General features: G+C 39.3%; 1 protein-coding gene across 1 annotated transcript; it reads right to left on the bottom strand.

Annotated features, from left to right (window-relative positions):
* Ddx50 (DExD-box helicase 50) lies at nt 1-26,894 on the bottom strand. Its single transcript, XM_041656518.1, has 15 exons — nt 26,714-26,894; nt 22,430-22,729; nt 19,488-19,563; nt 18,969-19,147; nt 17,057-17,174; nt 16,761-16,946; nt 16,199-16,344; nt 11,896-12,045; nt 8,345-8,506; nt 7,108-7,227; nt 6,285-6,358; nt 5,903-6,062; nt 2,744-2,878; nt 979-1,023; nt 1-488 (listed from the first exon to the last, which is right to left on the bottom strand). The coding sequence occupies exons 1-15, from the start codon at nt 26,795-26,797 to the stop codon at nt 210-212; spliced, it is 2,214 nt and encodes a 737-aa protein (XP_041512452.1). The 5' UTR covers nt 26,798-26,894; the 3' UTR covers nt 1-209.
* Between the last annotated feature and the right edge of the window lie 924 nt (nt 26,895-27,818).

Below are 27,818 nucleotides of genomic sequence, written 5' to 3'. Positions count from 1 at the left end.
AAAAGGGTTTTTTTTTAATTCAAAGGTATAGCTGGATAAGTAGATTTGTTTACAACCATTCTTGTGAAATACTTTTTAAAAAAATACGACCAACTTCTTTGCAAATTACAGACAAATACCTCAACTATGATGACCTAATTTTTGGTGAATAATATACATGATTAGACAGAAATAGGCAAGCTCACACTGGAAGATTAACTATCAAATACTTAGTCAAAACTCCGTTTATGGCCCCCACTTCTTGAACGATTTCTGTTCCCATTTCGTCTTCTACCATCTTGCCGACTTCCTGACCGACTCCCCTGTCGACTCTGTCTACCTGATCGGCCACCAGATCGACCACCAGATCGGCCTGAACGGCCTGACCTGCCGCCTGACCAGCCTCCCCTCTGTCTGGGATTGGAAGATGTGTTTCCATCATAATATTCTTCAATTTCAGGTAATTTGGCTGGCACTGAGAGTATCCAGTCTGAGTCATGCCATTCTGCCTGTTAAAGGAATGTACAGGATTAACAGAAACGCAAACTAAAACCCAGAAACAAAGCCAGGCAGTTGTAGTGCACATTTTTAATCCCAGCACGCAACCACATGGTGTCTCATAACCATCTATAATGAGATCTGGTGCCCTCTTCTGACCTACAGGGATACATGGAGGCAGAATGTTGTATATGTCATAAATAAATTTTAAAAAAATTAATTATGGGACAGGCAATATTTCTTTTCTTTTTTCCCAAGACAGGGTTTCTCTGTAGCTCTGGAGCCTGTCCTGAAACTTGCTCTATAGACCAGGCTAGCACCAAATTCATATTTGCCAGTCTTTGCTTCCCAAGTGCTTGGATTAAAGGCATGTGCCATCACCGCCTGGCTTAAGGACTTTCTTAATTGATTTAGGCATGATAAATGACTCAAACGATTTTTTTTTTGGCTTTTCAAAACAATCTTTTAAAGAAACATACTCAGTTATTTAAAAAATAATACCTGTAATCTTTCTGACTCATTTGTAGGAACATCAAAGCAAACACCCTAAAAGAAAAATAAAAAGATTTTTATTTAGATAGATGAGTTAATTGTTACTAATTAATATCTGTTGCATTTTGCTTTTAAAACGTATGTTTTCCATGACTGTTTACAAGATCAAAGCAGGTGACACATAAGCACAGATGATCTGTAGTACTTACTATAGTTTCTGATCTCAGATAGAACCAAGTATAACTAATAAGACTCTGAAGTACCTAGAATATTTTTTGTTGATAACTATAAATATCCCGTGTCCCTTAGAAAATGGTCCTTTTAGCTGGGCAGTGGTGGCACAAGCCTTTAATCCCAGCACTTAAGAGGCAGAGGCTGGTGGATTGCTAGTTCCAGGACAGTCAGAACTACACAGAGACACCCTGCCTTGAAGAAAAAAGACAGAAAGAAAATGGTTCTTTTAGAGCTGGAGAGATGGCTCAGAGGTTAAGAGCACTGGCTGTTCTTCCAGAGGTCCTGAGTTCAATTCCCAGCAACCACATGGTGGCTCACAACCATCTGTAATGATACCTGGTGCCCTCTTCTGGCTTGCAGGTGTACATGCATGCAGAACGCTGTATTAATAAATAAATAAATTAATAAATAATTAATAAATATTTTTTTTTAAAAAAATGGTTCTTTTAATAAAGTTCTTTAAAACATTAGTGAGAAGCTGGGAACACAGGTCTGAGGTATAGTACTTGCTTATCACATGCAAGTAAGTGGGTCAAACCCTAGCACTGCAAAAGACTTAAGATTTTTTGTTTGTTTGTTTGTTTTGAGATGGTTTCTCGGTAGCTTTGAAGTCTGTCTTTGAACTAGCTCTGTAAACCAAGCTGGTGTCCAACTCAGAGATCCAACTGCCTCTGCTTCCTGAGCGCTGGGATTTAAGGCGTCCACCACTACACGGCTGAGACAAGGTCTTTGTGTAGTCTTTGCTGTCCTAGAACTAACTCTGAAGACCTGGCTGACCTAGAACTCACTGAGATTCGCCAACTTAATCTATGTAGTAATGTAAAATAAACAATCTGAGTTATTTTATCTCAAACACTAAAAGAAGTCAATTCCTAAGATTAAGCTTTAAACTGAATGTGATGGTGCAATATGGAGGCAGAGGCAGGTAGATGTCTGAGAGGCAGCCTGGTCTACATAGTTCCAGGACTGTATCAAAGAGACCCTGTATCAAAAAACAGTAACAAACAAAGAGCTTCACAGTAATTTACTCAGGCACAGGCCTGTAACCTCAGTCCTTGGAAAGTAGAATGAAGAGGAGCAAGAGTTCAAGGCTGTCCTGGGCTTCTATAAAATACCGTCTCAAAAGAAAAGACCCTCACACTAGCAGCCAATAGCAGACAACAACAAAAATAGTCCACGTTCTCTAAATTTTAAGAGCTGTCCAACTGTTACACAGAAAGTACTCTAAAAATAAACACATATAACTACACGTATTAAGTAAACCACTGCAGAGACTTAGATCACTCAAATCTTAGGCAGGTGTACTGTCATCTGCTTACAATCCCAACACGGGAGAACCCTGAGTCCAATGCCAGCCTGGGCTACACAGGAATATCCTGTCTCAAATAATAACAACAAAAAGTGAGGTATTAGTCAAACAAGACAGAATGACAACTCTGAAGGAAGATACCATTTATATAATCCCAAATCTTTGAAGTCTTTGTGAATATTATCAGTAACTGGCTAGAATGCTTCTAGAATTGAATCTAGAGAAACCTACCATATTTCCTTTTAGGAGGCACATTCTGGTGACTTGAGACACAGCAGTACTACTCAGCTTTCTGTTAAGCTCTTTCCAAGCACAGCTGACATCCTGTATTTCTTCTGGGCTTTCCAGAGTCATGGTCACAAACCCCTTTAGAAATAAAAGTCCTATTAGGCTTGGGAAAAATTCAGCAGCAGGACAATGAAGTTTGAACTCTGTATCCTTCCTCATTTAACTATGCAGACCCCATGCAGTGTGCCTACATGTAACATGGCTATTAAAAACTCACTTCTCTCAAACAGTACTAGAAGGCTGTGCACACATCACTGAAAGCGTCGTGTGCTGTGCACTGCTCTTACAGACCACACAGAGGCTATGCTCTATGTGTTATGAGACACAATCAGGCCACAGCATCACAGAAAGAGTTGGGAAAAAGTAGTGAGGAATAAAGAAACATTAAAATTCAGTTACTTAACAGTGAAAAACAAAAACAGACATCAAAATCTCCAAATTTCTGGAGGACAACCACAAATAAATAAATAAGTGTCCATGAAGCGGCATTGGACAGCAAAAGAACCATCATGAAACACAATGTTTTACTTAGCACATACTTAATGACTACCTCCTATCCTCTTCCCTAGACCTTGCCAAGGGCTAGAGATTTAATAACAAACAAACAAACAAACGTTTTTCTCTCACGGACTTAGCTTTCTTGTGGTGGGGGTGGAGTGGAAATAGTAACAAAGGATATAAAATACCAGTGATACATATCATAAAGAATGTAAAAAAGTGAAGAGAGGACCAGAGTGATCAATGATTTCTCCAGTATGAAGGTATTTAAGCAGAGGTCAAAATAAAGGAGGAAGCCACACAGCCTAAGGGGAAGGGGCTGAGAAGATGAGTAAGCCTAAAGGTCTTTGCAGAAGTGAGTTAATGTAGAAGTAAAATCAAACAGATTCAGACAGCCAGAGAAATCCAGAGAGTAATGAAAAATGAAGTCACACAGGCAGCAAGCAGAATACTCTGTAGGACACACATTATGGGACATTCACGATGAAGATTTCAGAGCTAGAGACACCAGGCTGCGGGCTGGAGAGATGGCTCAGAGGACCCTGTTCAAATCCTAGTACCCAGAAGGTGGCTAACAACCAGCCCGTGGTAAATACAGTCCCAAATGTGCTGCCCTCTTCTGGCTTTGAAGGCACTGATGCACACAGTGCATATACAAACATTCAGGTAATGACTCTTAGACATAAAATAAAATTAAAAAAAAAATTAAGACATCAAATATGGTCTATTCATAAGATGAATTTCAAGCCATTTGTACATTGTTGCCAAGATATTTAATTAAAAGCCAGATGATCTATCTACTAAAAGATTCTTGGTTAGATTGGCCTCAGATTTGCAACATTCTCCTGCCTCTGCTTCCCAAATGTGACTGCAGTGTGGCCAAAGAATTCTTTTATTGAACAAGAATTAGCGGTAAGTGATGTTATGAAGTACCTTAACATTTTCTTTTAAAAGTAAGTTTTAAAATTTTTTTTATTTGAGAGACTGAAGCAGGAGAATTGTTGAGACTTCAAGGCAAACCTGGGATAAATAGCAAGACCTTGTCTTCCAAAATAAAATACATAGGTTGGTGTGTGTTGGTGCATGCCTAAACAGGAAATCTCTGTGAATTTTAGGCCAGCCAGTGGCACACAAATATCCATGGGGTTATTTTTTAGACAGATTTTCAGTATGTAGCCCTGGTTAGTCTAAATCCTTTATGTCCACCAGGGTAGTCTCAAAATTCAGTCTACTGTCTGCTTCCTGACATGATTACAAACATGAGCTACCACTTCTGGCTTGTTTGGTTTTGAGACAAGTTTAGCTATGTATGTAGCCCAAGCAAGCAGCCCCCTGGATACTGAAATTACAGTCATGCCATTATTCCTGGCTAAATATTATTTTATAAAGTATCTATTGAGTTTTTAGGGATCCTCTAGGTACTGTCAGGTAAAACAAAAGAAATTTACAATCTTACCAGACCAATACCTTCTACCAAAAGCTAGGAATGCTATCAAGTAACATTTAAGATCTAAGAGAGGGCTGGAGAGATGGCTCAGTGGTTAAGAGCATTGCCTGCCTGCTCTTCCAAAGGTCCTGAGTTCAATTCCCAGCAACCACATGGTGGCTCACAACCATCTGTAATGGGGTCTGGTGCCCTCTTCTGGCCTGCAGGCATACACACAGACAGAATATTGTATACATAATAAATATTTAAAAAAAAAAAAAAGATCTAAAAGAGATTTTTCCCACCTGGCTGTAACCTGCCTACCTGATGTCCACATCAGTGTATGTAGCAAATTCTCCAATTAATGACTTTTAGTTCTGCAACTATGAAAGCACACATAAGCACTTCCACAGTGGCACACACCCTCCACAGTCACCTAAATCCAAATTTATGGTAACTCACATATAGTTGAAAATAAAACTATCTCATACTCCTTTTGGAGTGAGAGCTATGTTTTGTATGGGCAGAAGCAAATTTAAATACAGATATCAGAAGACTGATATAGAACCATCTTTGTAAGCAGATTCGACTGTGATACTGTCATTAAGTAGAATATCATTATTTTTAGAAGATACAAGTTGAAACATTTAGGAATGATGTCTTCATGTTTCAACTTTCAGTTTACAAAAGGAAAAAAGTCCATATGAATATAAAGCATATGCTGGGCAATGGTGGCGCATGCCTTTAATCCCAGCACTCGGGAGGCAGAGGCAGGCGGATCTCTGTGAGTTCGAGACCAGCCTGGTCTACAGAGCTAGTTCCAGGACAGGCTCCAAAGCCACAGAGAAACCCTGTCTCGAAAAACAAAACAAACAAAAAAACAACAACAACAACAAAAAGAATATAAAGCATATGTTACACAGTATTAACAGTTGTTGAATTAAGATGGATGGTAAATGCTGTTTATTGTACTAGTCTTTCCTCCTGAGTGCTGGGATTGCAAGCGTATATACAAGATGAGAAGAGAAAGATTTTTCTAGAGAGAAAAAAGGAACAACAACAACAACAACAAAAAAAAAAAGCAACGAAACCTTAATCTATTGAAGGAATCAAATGCAGTATCTCAACAGTATCTTAACCTTCTCTAGCCAAATATACACTTCCACACACTTTTCTACCTTGTCAGAGGTGATCAAAGATCGTGGTTCAAAACTTGATGCACCAGAAATGTGAGCTAATGCTGCAGCCAATGCATCCACTGCCCCTTTCTCTTCTATCAGTCTTTGAGCTGATGGTCGGAAAAAATCAACAGCAGCATAAGAAACAGAGGCCAGAGACCTATGGTTTAAAAATAGTACATGTTCTTGGTCAATATACAGGGCAAAAAGTAAAGGCAAGATCATCATTGGAAAAGAAAGAGTAACATTTTCATACAATAATGTAACTAAATGTCTTCTGGCAAAACCCTTCACTAAAATTTTCTCATATTGAACTAGGAGAGCTTAAAGATGAACAGCCTAATACAGAAGAGAAATTACTCAGCAAGGTCGGAAAGCATACCTGATGGCATCCATGCTTTTAGATTTAACTAAATCCATTGTAGAAGGAACACCTACACGTTTAAAAGTAATTCCCTGAAAATGAAAGAATTACATTAAAGAAAAAGGAAGTTGTCATAGTTAATTTCTAAATTAATATAGTTTGTTGAATTTCCATTTCTTGGACTTAAAGATTTCCAAGCCCTAGCAGATGAAAAAAAAATTGCTTTTTCTAACAAATCATCTATAATCAATTCCAAAAAGAAAACAACAACAACAAAAAAAAGTTAAAAAATTGTCCCTTAGTTAAATCATGGAATTTCACTTGGAAAATAAAGCCAATTCAAAAAGAGAAAAAGATGTCATTTTAACCTATCAACATTTTTCTTATCACTTTAATTTTATAAAATATTAGTATATGGAAATAAGCATAAAGGCAGTCGGTAAAATGTGAAAAACTACAAGAAAATACAGGCCATAAAAATGCATTTTTAATGAAACTGGTTATTGTATTATGAACCTAACTAAAATAGCAATGCCAAGTCAGAGTCAGTTACCCATTCACAATGCTTAAATGATACTGGAACCATTAACACATTTTCAACTTTAGTATCAAGGGAGAAATTCCAAGAAAAAAGGAGCATGTCAGGTCTTCTGGATTCACAATAAAAGCTGTATAAAACAAAGTCTTACAACTAATACAAATTTAGCTCTCCACACGCTTGACATCCAAATGTAGCTTAAGGTGAGGAATACTGGGTAGGTGTGTTTGTGAGAACAAGCATAAAAACTCTCTTCTCTGGCACCATTAGGTAAGACAATTGAGACAATTTCACTTTACTCACTGCTTTCTGTTCCACATATCTCAGCTGTCCTCTTTCTCTTGGCTGGTAAAAGCATACACAAATTCCCGTCCGGCCAGCTCTACCTGTGCGTCCAGAGCGATGGATATAGGATTCAACATCCTTAGAAGAATAAAGAAAATTCATTTTATAAACTTGACAAGTAAGCCAGCCATGATGCACATCTGTAATCAGTACTCAGAAGGCTGACCCAAGTCTAGGAAACACCAAAGAGATTAGGCATGGTAGTCCAGGCCTATAATCCCAGTACTTAGGAGGCTGCTGAGCATCAAGTTCAAGGCCAGCCTTGTATTAAAAAGAGCTCCAGTTCTGCCTGGTCTGAGACCATTTCTCAAAAAATGCAAAAATACATTCAATTCTTCTGTACTTTACAACATCACGAGTAATTTATATCCTAGAATTCTGAAATAAAAAGACAATTTAAAAGCTATTAATCCAAACCTGAACAAGGACAACCTCAACAGACATGACAAAAAGAGAGGAAATCTCACAGGGCTCCCATCCTAGACAAGAAACTATAGGCACCTAAGGAACACAAAGAAAAATAGTCTTCCTCAGGGAAGAACCCTCTAGTTGGTTATCTGATACCGAGAGGTCAGTCCTGAAATCATAGACATAAGAGTAACATAAGGACTGAGAAGATTCTATTTATGTATTTAGGAATATGAGTTTATGTGTGTGTGCACAAAAAGAGGCTATGAATTTGAGAACACAATGGGAGTATCTTGGAGGGATTGGGGGAAGAAGAGGGAAGGTAGAAATGATGTGATTATATTTTAATTTTAAAAGATTAAATTTTAAAAAGCAGCTATTTAAAAAGTAGCTAATTACCCACATACACTAGAGTTCTGTATATGAAACTTTTTTAAATTCCTCAATGAGATGTTATTGGCATCATTCTTTGGTTCTGTGCAGGAACTGGGTATGTACCAATGGCTGGCCTGGAACATGCAGTAACCCTTCAGCCTCTGCCTCCCAAGTGCTGGACTGTAAATATGTGCCACCATTTCTGGCTCCTTGTATGATTGTGTTGATTAATCTTCAGACGCAAACAATAAAATCACTTATTTATAAAGGCGGCATCAATGTAATACCATCCTAACAGAGGTTAAGATCAACAACAAATGAAAGACATGTTTTTCATATCAAAGCAGTACTTCATAAATAAAGTAACATTTACAAAATATTCTGATTGTTCAAATTAAACCCCATTTCCTACCTGTGGAGGAGAACTCTGAATCACCAAGTCAACCTCAGGAATGTCCAAGCCGCGGGCAGCCACATTGGTTGCCACCAGAACTTTAAAGCTACCTTCTCTGAAGCCTTTCAAGGTAATTTCTCTCTGTGACTGTGCAATGTCCCCATGCAAACACTGAGCATTCTATTAGAAAAAAAGCAAAAAAATAAGTGTATATCTCATATCTATAACTTGGTATCCCAACATCATTCAGTCTGTGCCCTTTTCTTGTTTTACTTTTCAATTTTATCTTTAAGAACAATGCGTGATTTAAAAACAAAATGATTTATTGATTTATTTATTTATTATGTATGCAGTGTTCTGTCTGCATGTATGCCTACAGGCCAGAAGAGGGTACCAGATCTTGGTACCAGATCTCATTGCGGATGGTTGTGAGCCGCCATGTGGTTGCTGGGAATTGAACTCAGGACCTCTGGAGGAGCTAGTAACAAGTCAAAGCTATTGGCTGAGCATTGATAATTTATATTCAGCCTCTGAGTCAGTTATTTGGGACTGGACGGTCGGGACAAGAAACATCCCATTACACATAAGAGTAACAAAGAGGAGACTATAACATTGAGGGAAAGCGTCACTGAAGTTGAGATCTGGACAATATTAAGAAATCAACTGATAGGTTGGAGAGATGGCTCAGAGGTTAGAGCACTGGCTGCTCTTCCAGAAGACCAGGGTTCAATTCCCAGCAACCACATGGTGGCTCATGAATATTTATAATGAGATCTGGTGCCTACTTCTGGCATGCAGGCATACATGCAGGCAGAACACTGTATATATAATAAATGAATAAATTAAAAAGAGAATGTTTGAAAAAGAAATCAAACTGATATAAAAAGAAACATTAGGGCTAAGGAATCTGGGTGAGAAATATTACTTGGGAAACAAACTACAAATATTTGAACAAAACTATTGCTAAAACAAAGTGAAAAGATGAGAGTTGGGACTGGAAAGAACACATGAACGTTTTCCTGAAACAAGTGGGAATAAGGCGAACACTATCATGAACATAGTTACATTTGGAAGGAGGAAATAATCTGGAAACCCTCCCCCCCAAACACACACACAATCTCTCCCTCCCTCTTCCTTATTTCTTTGTTCAATCTACTTATTTTGGTTTTTTTTTTTTTTCAATATGGTTTCTCTGTGTGATCCTGGCTGGCCTCAAACTCAGAGATCTGCCTGCCTCTGTCTCCCAAGTGCACCACCATGCCTGGCTTAAGCATTCACACACCTTTGTAAAAATTGTATTTTGCTGGGCAGTGGTGGTGCACACCTTTAATCTCAGCAGTCAGGGGCAGAGGCAGGCAGATCTCTGTAAATTCAAGGCAAGTCTGCTCAACAGAAAGAGTCTGAAGATAGTCAAGGCTGTAAAGAAAAACCCTGTCTCAAAAAAAAAAATGTATTTTATGTGTATGTCTAAATGCCTGCATGGATGTGTGTACACCACGTACATACATGCCTGATGCCTTTGGAAGCCAGGGGGTCAGATGGTCAGATCACCTGAAATTGGGAGTTACAGTTGTGAGCTGCCAGGAGTGCTGGAAACAAAAGTTATGTATTCTTCAAAAGCAGGAAGTGACAGTAACCACTGAGCCACCTGAACCATCTCTCTCCAGTCCCAAAAAACAAAATCTTTAACAGTGACTGTGATGGCAGCAGACTAAAAGGAGATGATGCTGACAACCAAGCAACTTTGCAGGTCTGAATCCTAGAAAGCAATGAAGATGGATGTTCCTCATGAACAGGAAAGAATCAGACGAGAAGCATGGTCCTGGCCAAAGAGGCAAGCGTGACATATCCTCAAATTGTAATTGCTTTTTACTTAAAAAGACTAACTTTACATTCTTGTCTAGGAGATGAAGAGCAGAAAAATACTATTAAAGAAAAAGCAACATTCCAATGAAAAATAGGTTATGCATGAGCAAGTTGGGATTTTTCACTTTGTTTGTTGTTGTTCCATCAACAGCACTAGTTACTAGTTATTTGAAACAAGCAGTCATTTCCTATAGTTGTTTATCAGAAAGGAGTATTTGATAGCATGTACATCTCCTCTGAATGTAAAGTGTTACTAAATGTTGGGGAAATTTTCTAGTCATTACTTAGTCAGAAGTTACTATTAGTTGGTATGCAGAATGACTATTTAGGGGTTTAATTTGTGTGTATATACATAAAATACAACATTTCTGTTGATTGCTTGCTTGCTTTTCTGTTTCTTAAATCATTTTTTAATAGTTACTCATCTATTTTGTGCAGAAGAGAGTGCATATGCCATGGCATCCATGTGGAGCTCAGAATACAAGACTGGACTTGAATTCAGAGACCTGGCATGTTCACCACACCAAGCTTACAATTCTTTCTTATAACATAATTTAAAGTATCAAAATTCTTACCAACTAAAATTGATTCTATCAACTTTCATATTTTCTAGACCATATTTTAAATATCTTGAAAAAGGAATGGAGAGATGGCTCACTACATAAGCCTGAGTTCAAATCCCCAGAGCCAATGTGAAAAACTAGGTATGACTGTGTTCATACCTGTAACACCAGTGTTCTGGGCGTACAGTGAAGACAGGTGACAGGAGGAACACTGGAGAAATGCTAGCAGCTGGCCTAGCAATAGGTTTAGTGAGAGACCCTGTCTCAAGTGACTAAGGCAGAACATGATAGAGCAGGATACTTGGTGTCCTCCTCTGGCCTCTGTGCATACATGTATGCATACACACACATACAAAACATCTTAAAATTTTCTAATGATGCTGGGCAGTGATGGCGCAGGCCTTTAATCTCAGCACTTAGGAGGCAGAGGCAGGTGGATCGATCACTGTGAATTCAAGGCCAGCCTGGTCTTCAAGAGCTAGTTCCAGGGCAGCCAAAGACATACAGGGAAAGCCTGTCTCGAAAAACCAAAAGTATAAAAAATAAAAAAAATTTAAAAAAATCTAATGAAAACTGATAGAATTCCCTCCTAACATCATACAAACATAATACATTTTATTATGGTTTTAAGATTTTTTTCTTTCATTTATGTGTATGGTGTGTCTGTGTTTAGGCATGTGCAAGTGAGTAGAGGTGCTCAAAGAGGGATCCCTTGGAGCTGGAATTACAGGTGATTGTGAGCTGCCTGTTTGGGTGCTAAGAGTTGGACTTGGGTCCTCTGAAAGATCATTATGTATTTTTAACCATGGTGGCATCTTCTAGCCCCATACTATAACTTTTAACTTTCGACTTGGGTCCTCTGAAAGATCATTATGTATTTTTAACCATGGTGGCATCTTCTAGCCCCATACTATAACTTTTAACTTTCGTGAGGCTGGCTCAGTAGTATACTATTTGCCTACCATGCGTAAGCCCCTGGCTTGGTAACAACCAAACCTATTATGATTTAATAGGTAACAACGTTTACTGTCATCTTCCCAAGTTACTCTGTTTTGAATAATCAAATTTAGTCCACAAAGAGTGCATTTTTTTGCATGCTGATACAAATCCATTATCTAGAAAGAGTGTAAAGAAGCTTACCTGCTTTATGTGTGGATTCATGGCCATTTCAGTTACATTCTTCTTGGTCTCACAGAAGATAATAGCCCTCCCTTCAGATCCACTGTAGACCTGAAGGACATCTCCAATAACTGCTGGTCTCTGAGACCAATGGCACTGGATAGCCAAATGCTTCAAGAAAAAAAAAAAAAAGGCAAAATATGTTTCATCAAAAATTATTATTTTTAAAAAATATTTATTTATTATGTGTACAATATTCTGTCTGTGTATATGCCTGCAGGCCAGAAGAGGACACCAGACCTCATTACAGATGGTTCTGAGCCACCATGCGGTTGCTGGGAATTGAACTCAGGACCTTTGGAAGAGCAGGCAATGTTCTTAACTGCTGAGCCATCTCTCCAGCCCTCAAAAATTATTTTTTAAAGGGTACTGAGGACATAAGCTCAGCTGGCAGCGTGTTTGCCTAGCATAAATGAAGTCCTGAATTAGATCCCCAGCACTGTATTAACCAGGAATGGTAACACATACTTGGCCAGTAACCTCAGGGCTAGCCTAATCTAAGAGTGAGACCCAAACAGGAGGGCTAGGGATATAACTGAATGGTAGAACATTTCACTAACATACACAAGCTCTGGGGCCAATCCCTACTGGTGAAAGGGAGATGATGAAAATAAGTATTATTTGGCTTTAGATCAGATACAAAAATTTATCCTATTGTATAATTACTTTCATATGAAATATCCATAACAGGTATATTCACAGAGAAAGAAGATTAGCTATTGACACGGTCTACTAGGGAAGGACAAAATGGGGAATAATTCATAAAGTTTCAAAGCTGAATTTTGGGGTGATGAAGATAGAAGTGTATTATGTGTCTGGAATATAATACTAGGTGATACTGAATTAGATATGAGACAGGGCCCTGAATTAAATCTCCAGCACCATAAACAATGAATAAAATAAAAGCCAGATGGATATAGGAATGGGCAGATATGTAATAAAGAAAATAAGGCATTACATCAGGTGTGGTGCAGTCTCCCTGTCTGCTGTCTCAGCACTTAGGAGACTGAGATTGCCGAGTTCACACCAGGGTATTACATAGCCAGACCCAACCTCAAAGGCAGATAAAGAGGAGGGTGCAATTTGAGTGGGAAGCAGAAAGATCAGGCGTTCAACCAATTCTTAGCTACATAGCAAGTTCCAAGTCTCTCCAAAAATCAAAACTAAAATATAAAAATGAAAATAAAACATTAGTAATAGGATCTAGATGCTGGGAACATATATACCTAAATGTATCCACTATAAAAATCTTCTGAACTATCTAAATGTTTACAAATTTCACACATTAAAATGTTTGGAAAGGTTATACCACATTTTAAGTCTATTTTTTTTTTGTTATTCAGCTTATCTTTTTTTTTTTTAGTATAAGCATGTTTGCACATGAACACATACTATGGTGTATATGTATAAAACTAAAGAGACAACCTGTGGGACTCAGTCTTCTCTTTCTACAATGCAAGTCCCAGGAATCAAATATCAAATCTAGGTCATCATCAGGTTGGCTGCAAGCACCTTTACCCATTAGATCAGCTCACTGGCCCTATTACCTGGATATAATTTTATTTATTTTTACAATTTATCTATTTTTTTTTTTTTTGATTTTTCGAGACAGGGTTTCTCCGTAGCTTTTGGTTCCTGTCCTGGAACTAGCTCTTGTAGACCAGGCTGGCCTCGAACTCACAGAGATCCGCCTGCCTCTGCCTCCCGAGTGCTGGAATTAAAGGCGTGCGCCACCACCGCCGGCCAATTTATCTATTTTTATGTTATATATGTGGATGCTTTGCTTGTATGTCTGTGTACCATGTGCGTGTACCACCCAAGAACTCTGAGCCATCTCTCCAGTCCCACCACCCCCTTTCTTTGCTTTCCACAGGTCTCACTAACTAGCCCCGGCTGGCCTGGAATGAGCTATTCAGAGATCTGCCTGCCTATGCCCACAATATACACACCAACAATAGAATTAAAGGCAAGCACCACCAAATCTGGCTTAGTCTTAAAAAATAAATGTAATATGACAATTATAGACTACATGCAAAGAAAATCAAAAAGGACAAAGAAAACTAAAAATTATACCACCTATAACAAAATCTTCATCTATCTCAAAAAAGACAAAAAGAAAAGAAAACCTGAATCAGATCAAACTCACAATTTAACCAACATGTGAAGTAACAGGGGTACATGGCAGTAAAATGAAGACTAAGATAAATCGGGAAATTTTGATTTATTTTCAAAAAAAGGTACAAGGCAGGGAGGGGAGTTAGGCATGATATGATAGCACACTGGTAATTTCAAAACCTAGAAGAACTGTGATGACAAGATATGGAGCAGCCTGGGCTACATAGCAAGACACTGACTCAACAAACAGCTGGGAGTGATGGTGGTACACATCTTCAATCCCAGCACTAGGAAGAGGTAGACGACCCAAGTTCAAGGTCAGCCTGGTCAACGAAGTTTCAGACGAGAACAAGGCTACACAGTGAGACCCTTTCTCAAAAAGAAAACAAAACAAAGTTGGGAGCAATATCTCAGCAGTCAAGAGGGCATACTGCTCTACCAGAGGACCTGAGTTTAGTTCCCAGCATCCACATGGTAGCTCACAACCATCTAATTCCAATTCCAGGAAATCCAATGCCAAAAATGCAGGAAAAACTCATACGCATTAAATAAAACTAGTGTAGTAGCACTTGCCTATAATCCTAACACTTGCGAGATAAAGGCAGCAGGAGCAGAAGTTGAAGGTCATCATCAACTAACAAATCAGTCTGTGGTCAGCCTTTGACACATGAAAATGAAATAATGGCTGGAACTTCAAATGTAGGAGTGAAACATATAAGAACAGGGATTTTTTAAAGCCTTAAAAAATAAGTATATATTTGTTATGCCATTCAATATCTGTAGATGTTTGAAAATGTCTTCAATGTATAAAGCTTCCTCTAACCATTTAGCACTGCAGTGTCCTCTTTTCTTTTCTTTTTCTTTTTTGAGACAGGGTTTCCCTGTAGCTTTGGAGCCTGTCCTGGAACTAGCTCTTGTAGACCAGTGCTGGGATTAAAGGCATGCACCACCACCGCCCGGTCAATGTGTCCTCTTTTCAAGAAATAATCATGTTAATATTTTTTTCTTTGGGCTTACACTTTATAAATAACTAAAGAATTCATTTAGCATTACATGTTTTTGATTTTTTAAAATAGTATGATTTTTTTAAAAAAAATTTTCATGTGTATAGATGTTTTGCATGAGTGTTGGGTCCCCAGAACTGTAATTACAGACAGTTGTGAGCTGCCATGTGGGTGCTGGGAATTGAACCCAAGTCCTCTGGAAGAGCAAGCAGTCAGTGCTCTTAATCACTGAGCCATCTCTCCAGCCCCTAAAATAGTATGATTCTATATTTAGCATTCTGTAATATTTTGTCATTTGTGATGGTACACACCTTTAGTCTCAGTACTCAGGTGACAAAGGCAGGCAGATCTCTGAGTTTAAGGCCAGTCTGGTCTACAGAGTGACAGCTAGGGCTACACAGAGAAATCCTGTCTCAAAAAACAAACAAACAACCCCCCCAAAAGAAATCTTGCTTTAATTACCCTTATTTATTGCATGTTTGTCTTTTTGCATACCATAGTGCATGTGTGGAGGTCAGAGGACAATTTGCATAAGTCAGTGCTCTCCTTTGACTATTTAGACTCAGATGGAACTCGATCATCAGACTTCACCAAAGGTACCTTTACCCACATTCTCACTGGTCCCAGTAATAAATACTCTCTCATTAATAAGAACCGCCTCCGTCATATTGTTTTCTTTCTTTTCTCATTTTTTGGATATGTTACTGTTTTGGGACAGCTCTTCACACTGCCACACTATAGTTCAGGCTGACTCTGCTGACATCAACATAATGAGATACTCCTGGCTCAGTCTCCTCAGCACATGCACCATCACCCCAGCCGCTACAGCAGTAACAGTTTTGGCCACGTTTGACAGCTGCTTTTAAGTTAGGCCTTCCTTGTTCACACACCCATCACTCCTACTTATCCTACTTGCTCGCTGGTTCAGACTGCAGAATACACATGTACCTTTTTTTCTGAGAGTTGGGAATTGAACTTATAGCCTGACATACGAAGTTATATTCCCCAGCACTACTATGTATCTTACTAGGGGCAGGAAAAGAGGTGAGGCTTCAAAAGGTCCCTAACCCTTGAGTTTAGCTTCATCAAATTTCAAACAAACACCAATTAAAAGCTAAAATCTACATGCTGGCAAAGCTACTTACTTCCACAGTGGTTGCAGCTTTTTGAGTCATTTTTCCAACAAGGTCAACCTGTTCATATCTGGATTTCATGTATTTTTTTGCAACTTTGTATACCCACTGTGGGCAAGTTGCAGAAAAAAGTAAGGTCTGAGGATTGTCTTCTGAATCTTAAACAAACAAAAAGAATTCAAATGTTTTCTTAATGTCCCATGATGTAGCCAGCTTTTAAAAATCATTTCAAACTTCAAAACAAAACAAAAAATGAAAAAATAAAAACTTGGGACAAGTTTTTACATACAAACCTCAATGCAACCATTAAACTTTTAAAATGAAACAGAAAACTGAACTAGGAAGAAAAGAATTTAAGAAGAACAAGAACCCAAGAAATGAATAAAATGAGTTAGTAAATCTGCATGGAATGATTACAGAACATGCTTTTATAGCTTTTTTAGGGAAATGATACCAAATAACTTTAATTTTGTTAGAATACCAAGAGACAGGGTAATAAAAATTATGAAATAAAAATCTCTAAGTTTTTAATCAAAGAACAGCTGCTAATATACTTATTTCAACTAGGACATACCAGTTTTGTAGGATTCATGAATAATATCTTCAACTTGTTCAGCAAAACCTAAATCTAACATTTGATCTACTTCATCAAGCACAACGTGGCGCAGCTTCGAGAGATCCAAACGGCCACTTTGCAGGTGGTCTTTGATACGCCCTGGGGTCCCAACAAGGATGTCAATACCATTCCGAATGTGGTTAACTGTGAGGAGAAAAACACCACAAATATGTTAAGAACCAAATATATGGTTTTAGATGATTTCTTTAGACTTAAAATCAATAAAGTTTGGACTATTATATATATTTACTCACTTTGGCTTTGATATGATGTTCCACCATAAAAACACGCCACACTGAGTTTTCTAGTTATATCTTTGAAATCTTTGGCTACTTGATTTGCCAGTTCCCTTGTTGGAGCCAAAACAAGTACCTGAACAAGAAGTTTAAAAAAAAAAAAATACACCTTTTCTAAAGACTGATGTAAATTCAACCTGAAAGAACATTTCTGTAAAGATGCATTTAGAGTAAGAATCTCAACACTAACTTCATAAGCACTTAAAGACAGAGCTGGGCACACTGTTATGGCAAAACAATTATCTAGCAGGAACTGGTGATCTAATCCCCAGTTCTGGGGTATGGGAGCAGAGAACACAAATATCAAAAATAGAACAGCTTATATTTACTACAGCATATTTTATTAGATTTCAAAAGTTATTTTCCAGGGTCGGGAATAGTTCAGCTGGTAAAGTGTGTGCTTATCATGCACAAAGTCTAGTGTCCACTCCTTAGCTTTACATGAAAACAGGTGTGGTAATGCACCCTTACCATCCTAGCATTTGGGAGGCAAAAGGATTATCCTCAACTAGTGAGTGACCTCAAGGCCAGCCTGGGCTACATGAGATTCTATCTCAAAAGACAAACAAAAAATAAAATATAAGAGACTTTTCAAATGAGGTTCCCAAACATTTTTATTACTTCCTTGTCCCTCTTTATTCTTTCTCCTTCAAATTTATATTACTCCCCTAGAATACAGATATCTATCCATAGACAGACAATGTACATTATCCGTGACTGTCTAGCAAAAGTTCTCATCAGGTGAGTCACTGTATTCACTGCACTTTAAGAAACCAGTAAAATCAGTGCTTGTGCTTTTATGAATTAGTGATTGTGACTAGTCATAAAAAAAGATGAGGTGGCATTAAGATCCCAATTCTACAGACATGAACTTGAGTGACAATGAAGTTATAACTCTTGCCCAAGGTCCTACTTGAAGTAGTGGAACTGTGCTATCAGGAACAGCCTTCTGACAGACTAAGGTAGGGTGTAACTGTTTCCTATCTGCATTTCTTGCAATTTTCCCTAATTTCAACGAAGAAAAACAACTTATCTTGTAAAACCAATACAGTAAATATGACATGGTAGCTGATCCTAAGCCATTATGATATTCTATCCATATACATGTGAATTTGCTTCTATAATGTAACATTAGGAGTATTTGAAAGCACAAACATACCTGTTCAAATCATTATGATGACTTTTCTTCTTCACTGTTACAAACCTTAAACTGCACACAGGTTCTAAAAATGTCAAATTTTAGACTACAATTTTACTAGTTCCCTCTGTTAATTGATTTTACTATTAATAAATTAAGCCATATCTCTAGAACCCCAAAATAGCAATATCATTGGTATAATATTCATAAAAAGTCAACCTGTGAAATATTATTGAATATTTACTGAATTACTAAGTAAATACCTTATTGGAAAATTCATTATTTGTAAGCAAAGGTCAGGAATGAAAAGAGAAACTCATTAAATATACTAAATAAAAATATTTCTATAAGGTAAACTGACTTCGTAACACAAAACTTATGGAAGATGTCTATACATTCAGAGACAGTACATTTGTGTTCATTAACTATTGTCATTTTGCTTTACTTGAACTTTTTCTATGTGAAAAACAAATTTTTACTTTAGGAATCAAAATTTAACTTTATAAAAAAACAGGTAATGACTCTATGGGGAAGGTGTAGACTGACTCTGGGTCTACTATAATTTTTTCAGGGTTTAGGGTACAGCTCAGTGGGAGAGCATGAGCTTAGCATGCACAAGGCCCTGGGTTTGATTCCAGCACCAAGAAAAACAAAAACAAAAAACAAAACCAAAAGATTGTTTTTCCTCTGTCCCTCTTCATCAAGAGCTTTTACTCCCTTAATAACCGTTACCTTTGGTGAGCGGCTTTTTTTAATTGTTTCTTGATTTCTTTGGAGCCTTTCAATCAAGGGTATGGCAAAAGAGAATGTCTTTCCTGTTCCTGTCCGGGCTTGAGCAATTAAATCTTTTCCTTCATATACAGGACCAAAGGTTTTAACTTGAATAGGAAAGAGATATGTTACCCCTCGACCTGTAAAATGAGATTTCATTAAAATTTGTGACTAGCATTAGGAAAAATTAAATTCACTTGAAAATGACAATCTTTATTCCTCCATGACTGCCTAAAGACACACTACCTAGTAATGGTTACAATTATTCCTTCCCCTAACAGGAATTAGAATAAAATGGTCTGGTTTGACAAATAAAGATACTCTTACAGTTAAAACAAGTCAGAATAATGAAAAGAATGATGTAGAAATAACTGCAACTAAAAAGAGAGGGCTATTTTTTAAATTCTTTTGGTAGGAAAAGGAATCAGAGTTTTATAAAATTAGCAGTAGATCTTCAATGACATGAAAAAATCACAGTACCTTTTAGAAGCTTTATAGTCTCCTCAGAAATGGAAAAATTAGAGAAGGCTCCTTCCTTTTGTTCACGTGTTAGAGTCTGTCAAAAATGAAACCAATAATAAAATTTATACTGACTTTTACTCATTTTTAGAGTGAAAGACGGGGCTTCCCACCTAGTCCTTCATATCGCTTGGGTTGGTCTCAAACATGCTTTGCAGCAAAGGACGGCCATAATTCTAATTGCATCCACCTCAAAGAATACTGGAATTACAGTTGTACATAGCCAAACATTTCCATAAATGGCAAGCATACTTATTTTTCACACATACACACAAATATGAATCTCATTAACCCTGGCAGCTCTGAAATTTGCTAAGTAGACCAGGGTGGCCTCAAACTCAAGAAACACCTACCTCTGCCTCCCAAGTGTTAGAATTAATGACATACACCACCATGCCAAACTGCATAAAATATTTTCAAAAGCAGATTTTCATTCTTTTGTATCCTTTTAAAAAACTATGTTTAAATTTATGTGTCTGTGTGTGCACCACATGTGTGCAGGTGTCCAAGGAAACCAGAAAGGTGCCCTAGAATTAGAGATCTGGAGTAATAGGGAGTTGTGAGCTGTCCAATGTGGGCACTGAAAATAAACTGTGTCCTCTAGGAAAACACTCTTACCTACAAAACACTCTCTGCTCCATTATTTTTTAATGGAATATGATATATACCTCTGCAGTCTTGTTCAGATGATAGCATAACCAGGAGAAGCTATTTGATGCAGGTCACACTATTATTAGTCTTTTTATATAAATATATACACACATATATGTAAATTTGAATTTTGTTGTTTGTTTTTAGAGACAGGGTTTCTCTGTGTAGCCTTGGCTGTCCTGGAACTAGCTTATCTATAGAGTAGGATGGCCTCAAACTCACAAAAATTCACTGGCCTCTGCTTCCTAAATCCTGGGATTAAAGGTGTGTACTACCACTGCCAGCAGGAATAGCTGTGTTCTACTGCACACACAGCATATTTTATTTACTAAGTGACCATTATTAGACATGTAGGTTATTTAGACTTTTTGCTAAGATCAATATTATACTTAATTCATATAACTTTGTACACAGCATAATCATACCCTTAGCATAAATTCTTAAATGCAGAATTCGTGAAATCTAATTTGACAGGGCTTGAAATAGAGCTCAGCACTTAAGAACACATTTTATTCTTTTTTTTTTTTTAATTGGTTTTTCGAGACAGGGTTTCTCTGTGGTTTTGGAGCCTGTCCTGGAACTAGCTCTTGTAGACCAGGCTGGTCTCAAACTCACAGAGATCCGCATGCCTCTGCCTCCCGAGTGCTGGGACACATTTTATTCTTGTGGAGGACCTGAGTTTAGTTCCCATATCCCATGTCAAGTGTTTCACCAATATCCAAGGGATCCAACACCCTCTTCTGGCTTCCCTGCACACTCACAGTCATGTGACATAGACTCATACAAACCACAAAGAAAAAAATTAATAATCAGTTAACATTGCATTAGGCAAACTTCAACAAAGTCAGGTGCAATCTGTACATTTTACTAGCAAAACAGATTTATAGTCAATTAACGTTTAAATAACAAATTAACAAGCAGAAAAATATAGACCAGCAATACAAAGATTCACCTCTTTCCATAATACTCCATGGGTTTCACATAAACTAATCTCAGTACCTATACCAGGGTTTCATCCCTAGCACAGCATAAAGAAATAATGGAGAGGGCTTAAATTATTAGCTATTATCAAATTAAAGGTTATAATAGTTATTATCAAAGAGAGACCAGGCACAGTAGTGCATGCTTTTAAAACCAGCACTCAGGAGGTAAGGGTTGAGTGCCCAGCACCCATGTGGTAGTTCACAGCCATCTCTAACTCCAGTTCCAGGAAATCTGACACCCTCTTATGGCTTCATAGGCATCAGACATGTACATAGTGCACATATATACCTACAAAAAACCACTCAGAAGAGGTGGGGGGGGGGACCCTTTTAAAAAGAAAGTAACTATCCTAAGTATTACAGCTATAAGGCCATGGTATGGCAGACAGCTGGGCATGATGATGGAACAGCACCTTTAATCCCAGCACATGGGATGCAAAGGCAGGTGAATCTCTCTGAACTCAAGACAAGCCAGGGTTACTGAGTGAGACCCTGCCTCCAAAACCAAAAAAAGTCTACATGGTGGTATACACCTGTAATCTCGCACTTGGAAGGCAGAGTCAAAAGGACAGAGTCCAAAATCATCTTCAGCTACCTGGAAAATTTAAGACTAACATGGCTACTGTATGAGACCCCATCTTAAACTAATTAAGAAACACAACTACAGCAGGTCTTGGAGTAGAGTCTATATTAAGCATGTCAACTCTAATTCCCTAAATCTAATATCCAGAGAAACTCTGTCTCAAGAAAAAAAATATAGGAAGTAGGGTAGCAGCAAGTTGGTTCAGGTCAAAGGCACCTGCTGCTAAGCTTAACAACTTGAGAACCATTCACCAGAAGGAAAAGTGACATAACCACACACTAAATGTGTGTATGTGTGTGTGTCTAAAAAGACAATACAATGAAAGAAACAAGGACCGAAGTGGAAAAGGCTCAGGTTTCAGTTATACTGGTTCTCTGGTTCAAATAAGAACATTAGACACACCAGGCAGTGGTAGTGCACACCTTTAATCCCAGTACTCGGGAGGCAGAGGCAGGCAGAACTCTGTGAGTTTGAGAACAGCCTGGTCTACAGAGTGAGTTTCAAGACTAGCTCCATACATAGCTACTGGGAAACCCTGTCTTGAAAAAACAAAAAACAAACAAACAAAAAGAACAAAGAGCATTAGACACTAAGCAGGAAATACTGTGGAATCAATTCTAATGAAACTAAAAGATCATGTCAGCCTCCATTTTAAAGACAACACCATATGCAAATATTATGTGTACCTCCTCCACTTTATCACTTGATTTATGAGTAGAATTTTCGAAGGATGACACTCGCTTTGACCTTTTCTCATACACATCAGCATCTCCGTTTGGTACGTCTTTTCTTCTTGACTTATGAGATGGGGAGAAATCATCGGAAAGTCTACTAAGTCCTTCTTCGGTGTCTCCATTTAGCTTCTCTCTTATTTTAGCTTTTTTGGGCTTGGGAGCATCAGCATCCAGTTCATCTGTAACACCATTTTCTCTTGTTTCTGTTTTCTCATCTGATTCATAATGGTGCCTTGACTTCCTTCTATCACTCTGCAGACAAAGAAGGAAACAGTGCCAAGCTCTCCTTTTAGGACTCTAAAGCTCAAGTATGACTCCCCATTGGCTAAGCTCAACCTACAGTTACACTCTACCTGCAAGAAATCCAGACTGGTTAGTTAACACAGGGTCTACATCTTACCTGCTTCAATTTGTCATGCCATCTCTTGCCTTTCCAAGACTCGGTCTCTAGAACATTTCTAATCCCATCCTAAGACTTTTAGGAATGTTAAATAGTTCCTCCTCAGGAAAAGAATGAAGTCTCAAAATTATAAATTAAGATGCAAATAAAAACTAACATCTCCAAAAGGGGAAAAAAAATGTATTGAGTACCTACCCATCATTGTGTAATGTTTTCGGCTTATCTTGTTTAAATCTTCATAACAACCCTATCAGGGAAGTACAGGTCCATAATCCCTTATCCGAAATTCCGAAATCCATAAAGCTCTGAAAACCGAAAGTGTTTTTGTAACTTATATGGAGACAAAACCTTATCTGATCTGAATTCATTCGATGGCAAAATTTGACAACTAACGTGAAGCTACTTATAGTCTTTATTGATCCCATTCAGTATGACTATCCATATTTAATATTAAGGCTGCAGGTCCCCAACCCTTCTAATGATTTCCAGTTATTTCAAAATACATCTAGCTCCAATGATTTTGGATAAGGGATGGTGAACCTGTATTATCTTTGCCAGTTTGTAGATGAAGAAGCAGAATTTAAGAGGTCAAATGTTTGCCAAAGGTTCTGCAGGTAGAAGTGGACGGAATGGAATGTAGCCCTGTCTGACCTGAAAGTCTATGTTATTTTCACGTCATGCTTCCTCCCTGAATTGTGTGTTCTGCTTTGAGACATGTTCTCATGTAGCTCAGGGTGGCCTTCAACACCATTTTCCTGCCTTCACCTCCCAAAAGCATGGAACAGGTATTTTGTACTTAATATAGACATAATTCTCCTTGAACTCTGATTAAAGAGAAATGAAACTATAATTTATATAAAACCAGTTGTTACACTTCCGTAGGATTATAACCCTGAAAATTAAGACTGTTTAGGTTAACAGAGTAACAAAAAAGGCAACACCAAGGCACAATTCTGTAACTTCAATTTTTAAATGCAAAACCAAGACTAGAGAGGGGTTAAGAGCACTAGCACTGGCTGCTCTTCCACTCAGGTTCACTTCCCAGCACCCACAGAGCAGCTCCAGGGGATATGACAGCCTCTTGTACCCTCAGAGAACACGTATGCACTTGGTACATAAACATACACACAGGCAAACCATCCATACATATTAAAAAGAAAAAAATTGTTTCCCTTTAAATACCAAACTGAGGAGGCTTTTCTGTTTTTTGTTTGTTCTTGTTTTTTTTAGTATTTTTTAATATTTTTCAATATTTACAGACCACAAAAGATGATTTGGAAATTTAGTCCTTCAGAGTCCCTTGGTCAAGTAAATAAATAAATCACTTGCTTCAGAAAAGATTAGATAGCAGTACTTCATTATACTAAAAACTACAAACACCAAACTTTCACCACTATACAATTTAAGTGCTTTAGCATACAATTTTCTCATTCATAAAAGTTGAGAAAACTGAGTAATATGTGAAAATGCCTTTAGAAAAAGTGCTACATCATTTGATTTTTAATTTAACTGCACTCCCAATAGTAAGTCCTACAGAAAAGCAAGATTACTTAAAGAGGCAGTCCTGTGCTTTGGATTGCTCCAGGACCCCACACTTTGGGGAGAAGATGGAGCAAGTCAATGAGACAGCTTGAAGTACAAACCCTGTAACATCCCAAAGTGCTGAAAACTCCGCTACTCTATACTGGAGCCACAGGGCCCGATACTGTCTCCTGCTTCCATTGCTCTGTATGTCTTAGTGCTTAGCTCTCTACCTTCTTCAGGGTTTCCTCTTCTTCATCCTCAGCAGAAGCCCAAGTTTTTTGCCTTCAACACACACTTCCTGCCTCTTCTCTACATTCATTCACTTTCTAAGAACATTGATTCCCTATCTCAATATATCCAACCCAAAATTATCTTCCATCTTGTCAGACTTGGCCTAGTGTTCTATTTATGCTAGCTCATATTCCAGTCCATTTCCAAATCTCTAGTTCTCTTTCATGAAGGGCAATCAACAAGTATGATATTGCTTGAGAATTTGCCAGGGAAAGCTTTCAACATGTAAGAATATAGTAAAATGTAAGGATACACAAAGACACCATTATGTTCCTCAAGAATCTTTGGGCGATATTCAGGATATATTAAGAAAAAACTAACTTTACAAGGAAAGACATTTAAAAAAAATCAATCACAAAGATAACAGTGGAGCAAGACCTTGAAGGGGAATGAGATTATTGTGCACTGTATAGTTGGGAAAATACAAACATTACCTAGACCAGGAAGGATCTTAACCCGCGTCCATCTCGGAGAGGAGAGCTATAGCATCTGCCTCACTGCCTTCTACCCAGCATCCTGTTCTGTTTACTCCGCCTACCTAATTTTTTGTCCTATCAAAGGGCCAAGGCAGTTTCTTTATTAACCAATGAAAGTAACACATAGAGGCCCCTCCTCCATCATAAAGATTTAGGTGTGAAAGGGAAAATAATCTTTTGAAGAGGAACTAAGATTAAAGTGATTGTTTGGAGATTAGACGTATAATCTACCCCAGGTACCTACAGTAGTAAAATTCAAAGCCTTGGGAGTTATTATTTAAAGGGCAAAGAGCTTCAGCTTTGGAAGATAAAAAGGTTCGCGAGATGGATGGTAGTCATGACAGCAGAACGCCTCTACTACACTTGATGACACCTGGTTACACACATAAAAATGGTGAAAATGTGGGCAATGGATGTGGGCAAGTTCAAACCCCTGAAACTAGAAGTGACAAGATGTAACTCCTAAATTTAGTACATTCGACAAAAGCAGAAAAACGGGGGCTGGGAATACAGCTCAATGCTGGCATTTGTCAGGCATGGTAGTTCAATGCCCATTAGGAAGATGGCATTAAAGGAAGAAGGAAGCAAGACTGGTTGGCTATAATATAGAATTTACCTTGGTGCTAAGACATAAGGATACTCCCTCCCTAATCCCTAGCATGCTACAGAATAAATATTTTATCAGATTTCATCTTTCCCACAGTCACTTTTATCCTCTTCAACTTTTTTTCCTCCAGGTCAAATGTCTCCAGTAAAAATTTTACCTGTGCATTTTCTTAGCACCTTAAGATCCTCTATTGTTTCGAGTTTTTTGATTTTTGTTTTTTCTTCCTTTTCTTTTTTTCGGACGGAGGTGGGGGTAGAGCCTCTAAAAATTCCTCTACAGGCTCCTGGTGGGCAGGGACCATTTTTGCATATTTAATTAGCTTAAGCTCCTTGGTACTCAGCAAAGAGTCAGGCACAAATTAGACTCAATAAATACCTGTGGATTGAAAATACTGACAGTAAGGGCTATTTATAATACAACCCCCACGAACTCCATCACAGCCAAACCCTGGTTGTGCCACTATTCCTTAAGCCTCGATTACCCAATCATGGAGGACTGTAAACCTAGGTAGCCTTCCCCAAGACTGTTGCAGACACGACACCGCAACAGAGAAGCAACACATAGGCAAAGCCATCATCTTTCTTAATTATGTTCTTCGAAGGCCCCGGCAAACCAAATGAAGGGCCTCGCCGCCGAAGAAAGGGGAAAGGAGCAGATTCCGCGGCGATGGGAGCTCGAGTCTGCCCATCTCTTGGGAAGAGATCCAGGCGCAAGGGCCGCCGTCGGGCTGAAGTGTCACGGAAGCCGGGCCGAAGCCTAGGTCCGGGAGGGTGGCGATGGGGATGGTCCCCGGGGCCTCAGAGGGCCGAGCACGGCCAGGGGAAGCCTTCCCTCGGGAGCTCGCGCCCGGTACTGACAGGTCGTCCCCTTCAGGGACCGCTCCCCTCCCCGCCCAGGCCAGCGCAGCCCGAGGGAGGCGCGGCCCAGCCGCAGCGCACCTTTTGCCTCTCCTTCTGGCTCTCGGACTCTTCCAAGGGTGCCTCGAGCTCCATGATGTCCCCCCAGAGGAGTTTCCCGGGCATTACTGGCTGCCGCCACCTCCCGCCGGGTGCGGTGGCCACGACCACCTACGGACACCGACAGCGTGAAAGGAAGCGGGGGCTGGGCGGCCGCCGGCCAGGGCCGTGCGTCACTTCCGGGCCACGCACCGCACCGCGGGAGCAAAGCAGCCCGAACCCTCCAGGAGGAAACGCCTCCAGAAAGCCGCAACCTCCCTCAGCCAATGAAAACGCCGAGAGGCCCCGCTAGGCCCGCCCACTCTCTCAAGTGACAGGCGGCTCCAGAGCACGGGCCAATCTCCGGGAAGGACTCTTGCGCCGGCGGCACAGCACGAAGAATTCCAAGGCTCCCCCTCCCCCTCCGGGAACACTTCCCTTCCCAGCATGCCCTGCAGGGCCCGAGCAGCCCCCTCACGGGCGGTAGGGAAGAGGGGCTGACGCGCCGTGCATCAACTCCGTGGGCCAGCACGCGCCGGGGCCGGCCAGAGCGCCACGCGCCGTCCAGCCATTCGCCGCCGGAAACTGCAGCCCTCCGCCCGCCCCCCGCAGTGGGTGGAGCGTTAGCGTCTAACGGCTCGGCGGGTGGACGGGCACTGTCGTTGAGGCTGCGTGGGGGTCAGCCGGGTCGGATGGGTCTGCGGCGTTAGGTTATGGCTTCAGTTTAGTTCCCAGGCTCCACAGAAGAGACAGAACCCACCCGAGAAAGGAATTTGTCCAAAGCCAGTCAGTAGCTCCGGCGGGACTAGAGAACTGCTCAGAATCCAAGATGGGCACACCAGTCTCAGCTATAGTTGCTCGGAGTGGGAAGGCGATTGCTCCTATGAAACAGAAGGAACAGAAAAAAAAAAAAAACCAAAGGAACCTAAGAAAAGCAAACCCAATGTGTCTGACAGACTTATTTTTAATAAGTACTTTTAATTTTACTGATCAGGATTGACTGCCTCTGAGTTAACAAACTTACACAAAAGATATGTTAGTAGCGGCGGATTGACTTCTTGGTCTCTGTGTGTGTTCACAAAGATTGGCTTCAATCCCCAGTACCTCT

This window comes from Microtus oregoni, unplaced genomic scaffold, assembly GCF_018167655.1.
Source record: "Microtus oregoni isolate MIOR12 unplaced genomic scaffold, Mior012 000007F_ref0000211, whole genome shotgun sequence".
NCBI lineage: Eukaryota > Metazoa > Chordata > Mammalia > Rodentia > Cricetidae > Microtus > Microtus oregoni.
Note: the sequence above shows the minus strand (reverse complement) of the source record. Positions and strands in the feature narration are given on the sequence as shown.

What these genes read in the sequence shown, in the direction of transcription:
- Ddx50 (XM_041656518.1), bottom strand. Translation starts at nt 26,797, where the DNA reads ATGCCCGGGAAACTCCTCTGGGGGGACATCATGGAGCTCGAGGCACCC. An exon ending in AACATCATATCAAAGCCAAA is followed by an intron (nt 16,947 to 17,056) that starts GTGAGTAAATAT and finishes TTCTCCTCACAG; the next exon opens with TTAACCACATTCGGAATGGT. An exon ending in AAAAGCATGGATGCCATCAG is followed by an intron (nt 6,063 to 6,284) that starts GTATGCTTTCCG and finishes TTTAAACCATAG; the next exon opens with GTCTCTGGCCTCTGTTTCTT.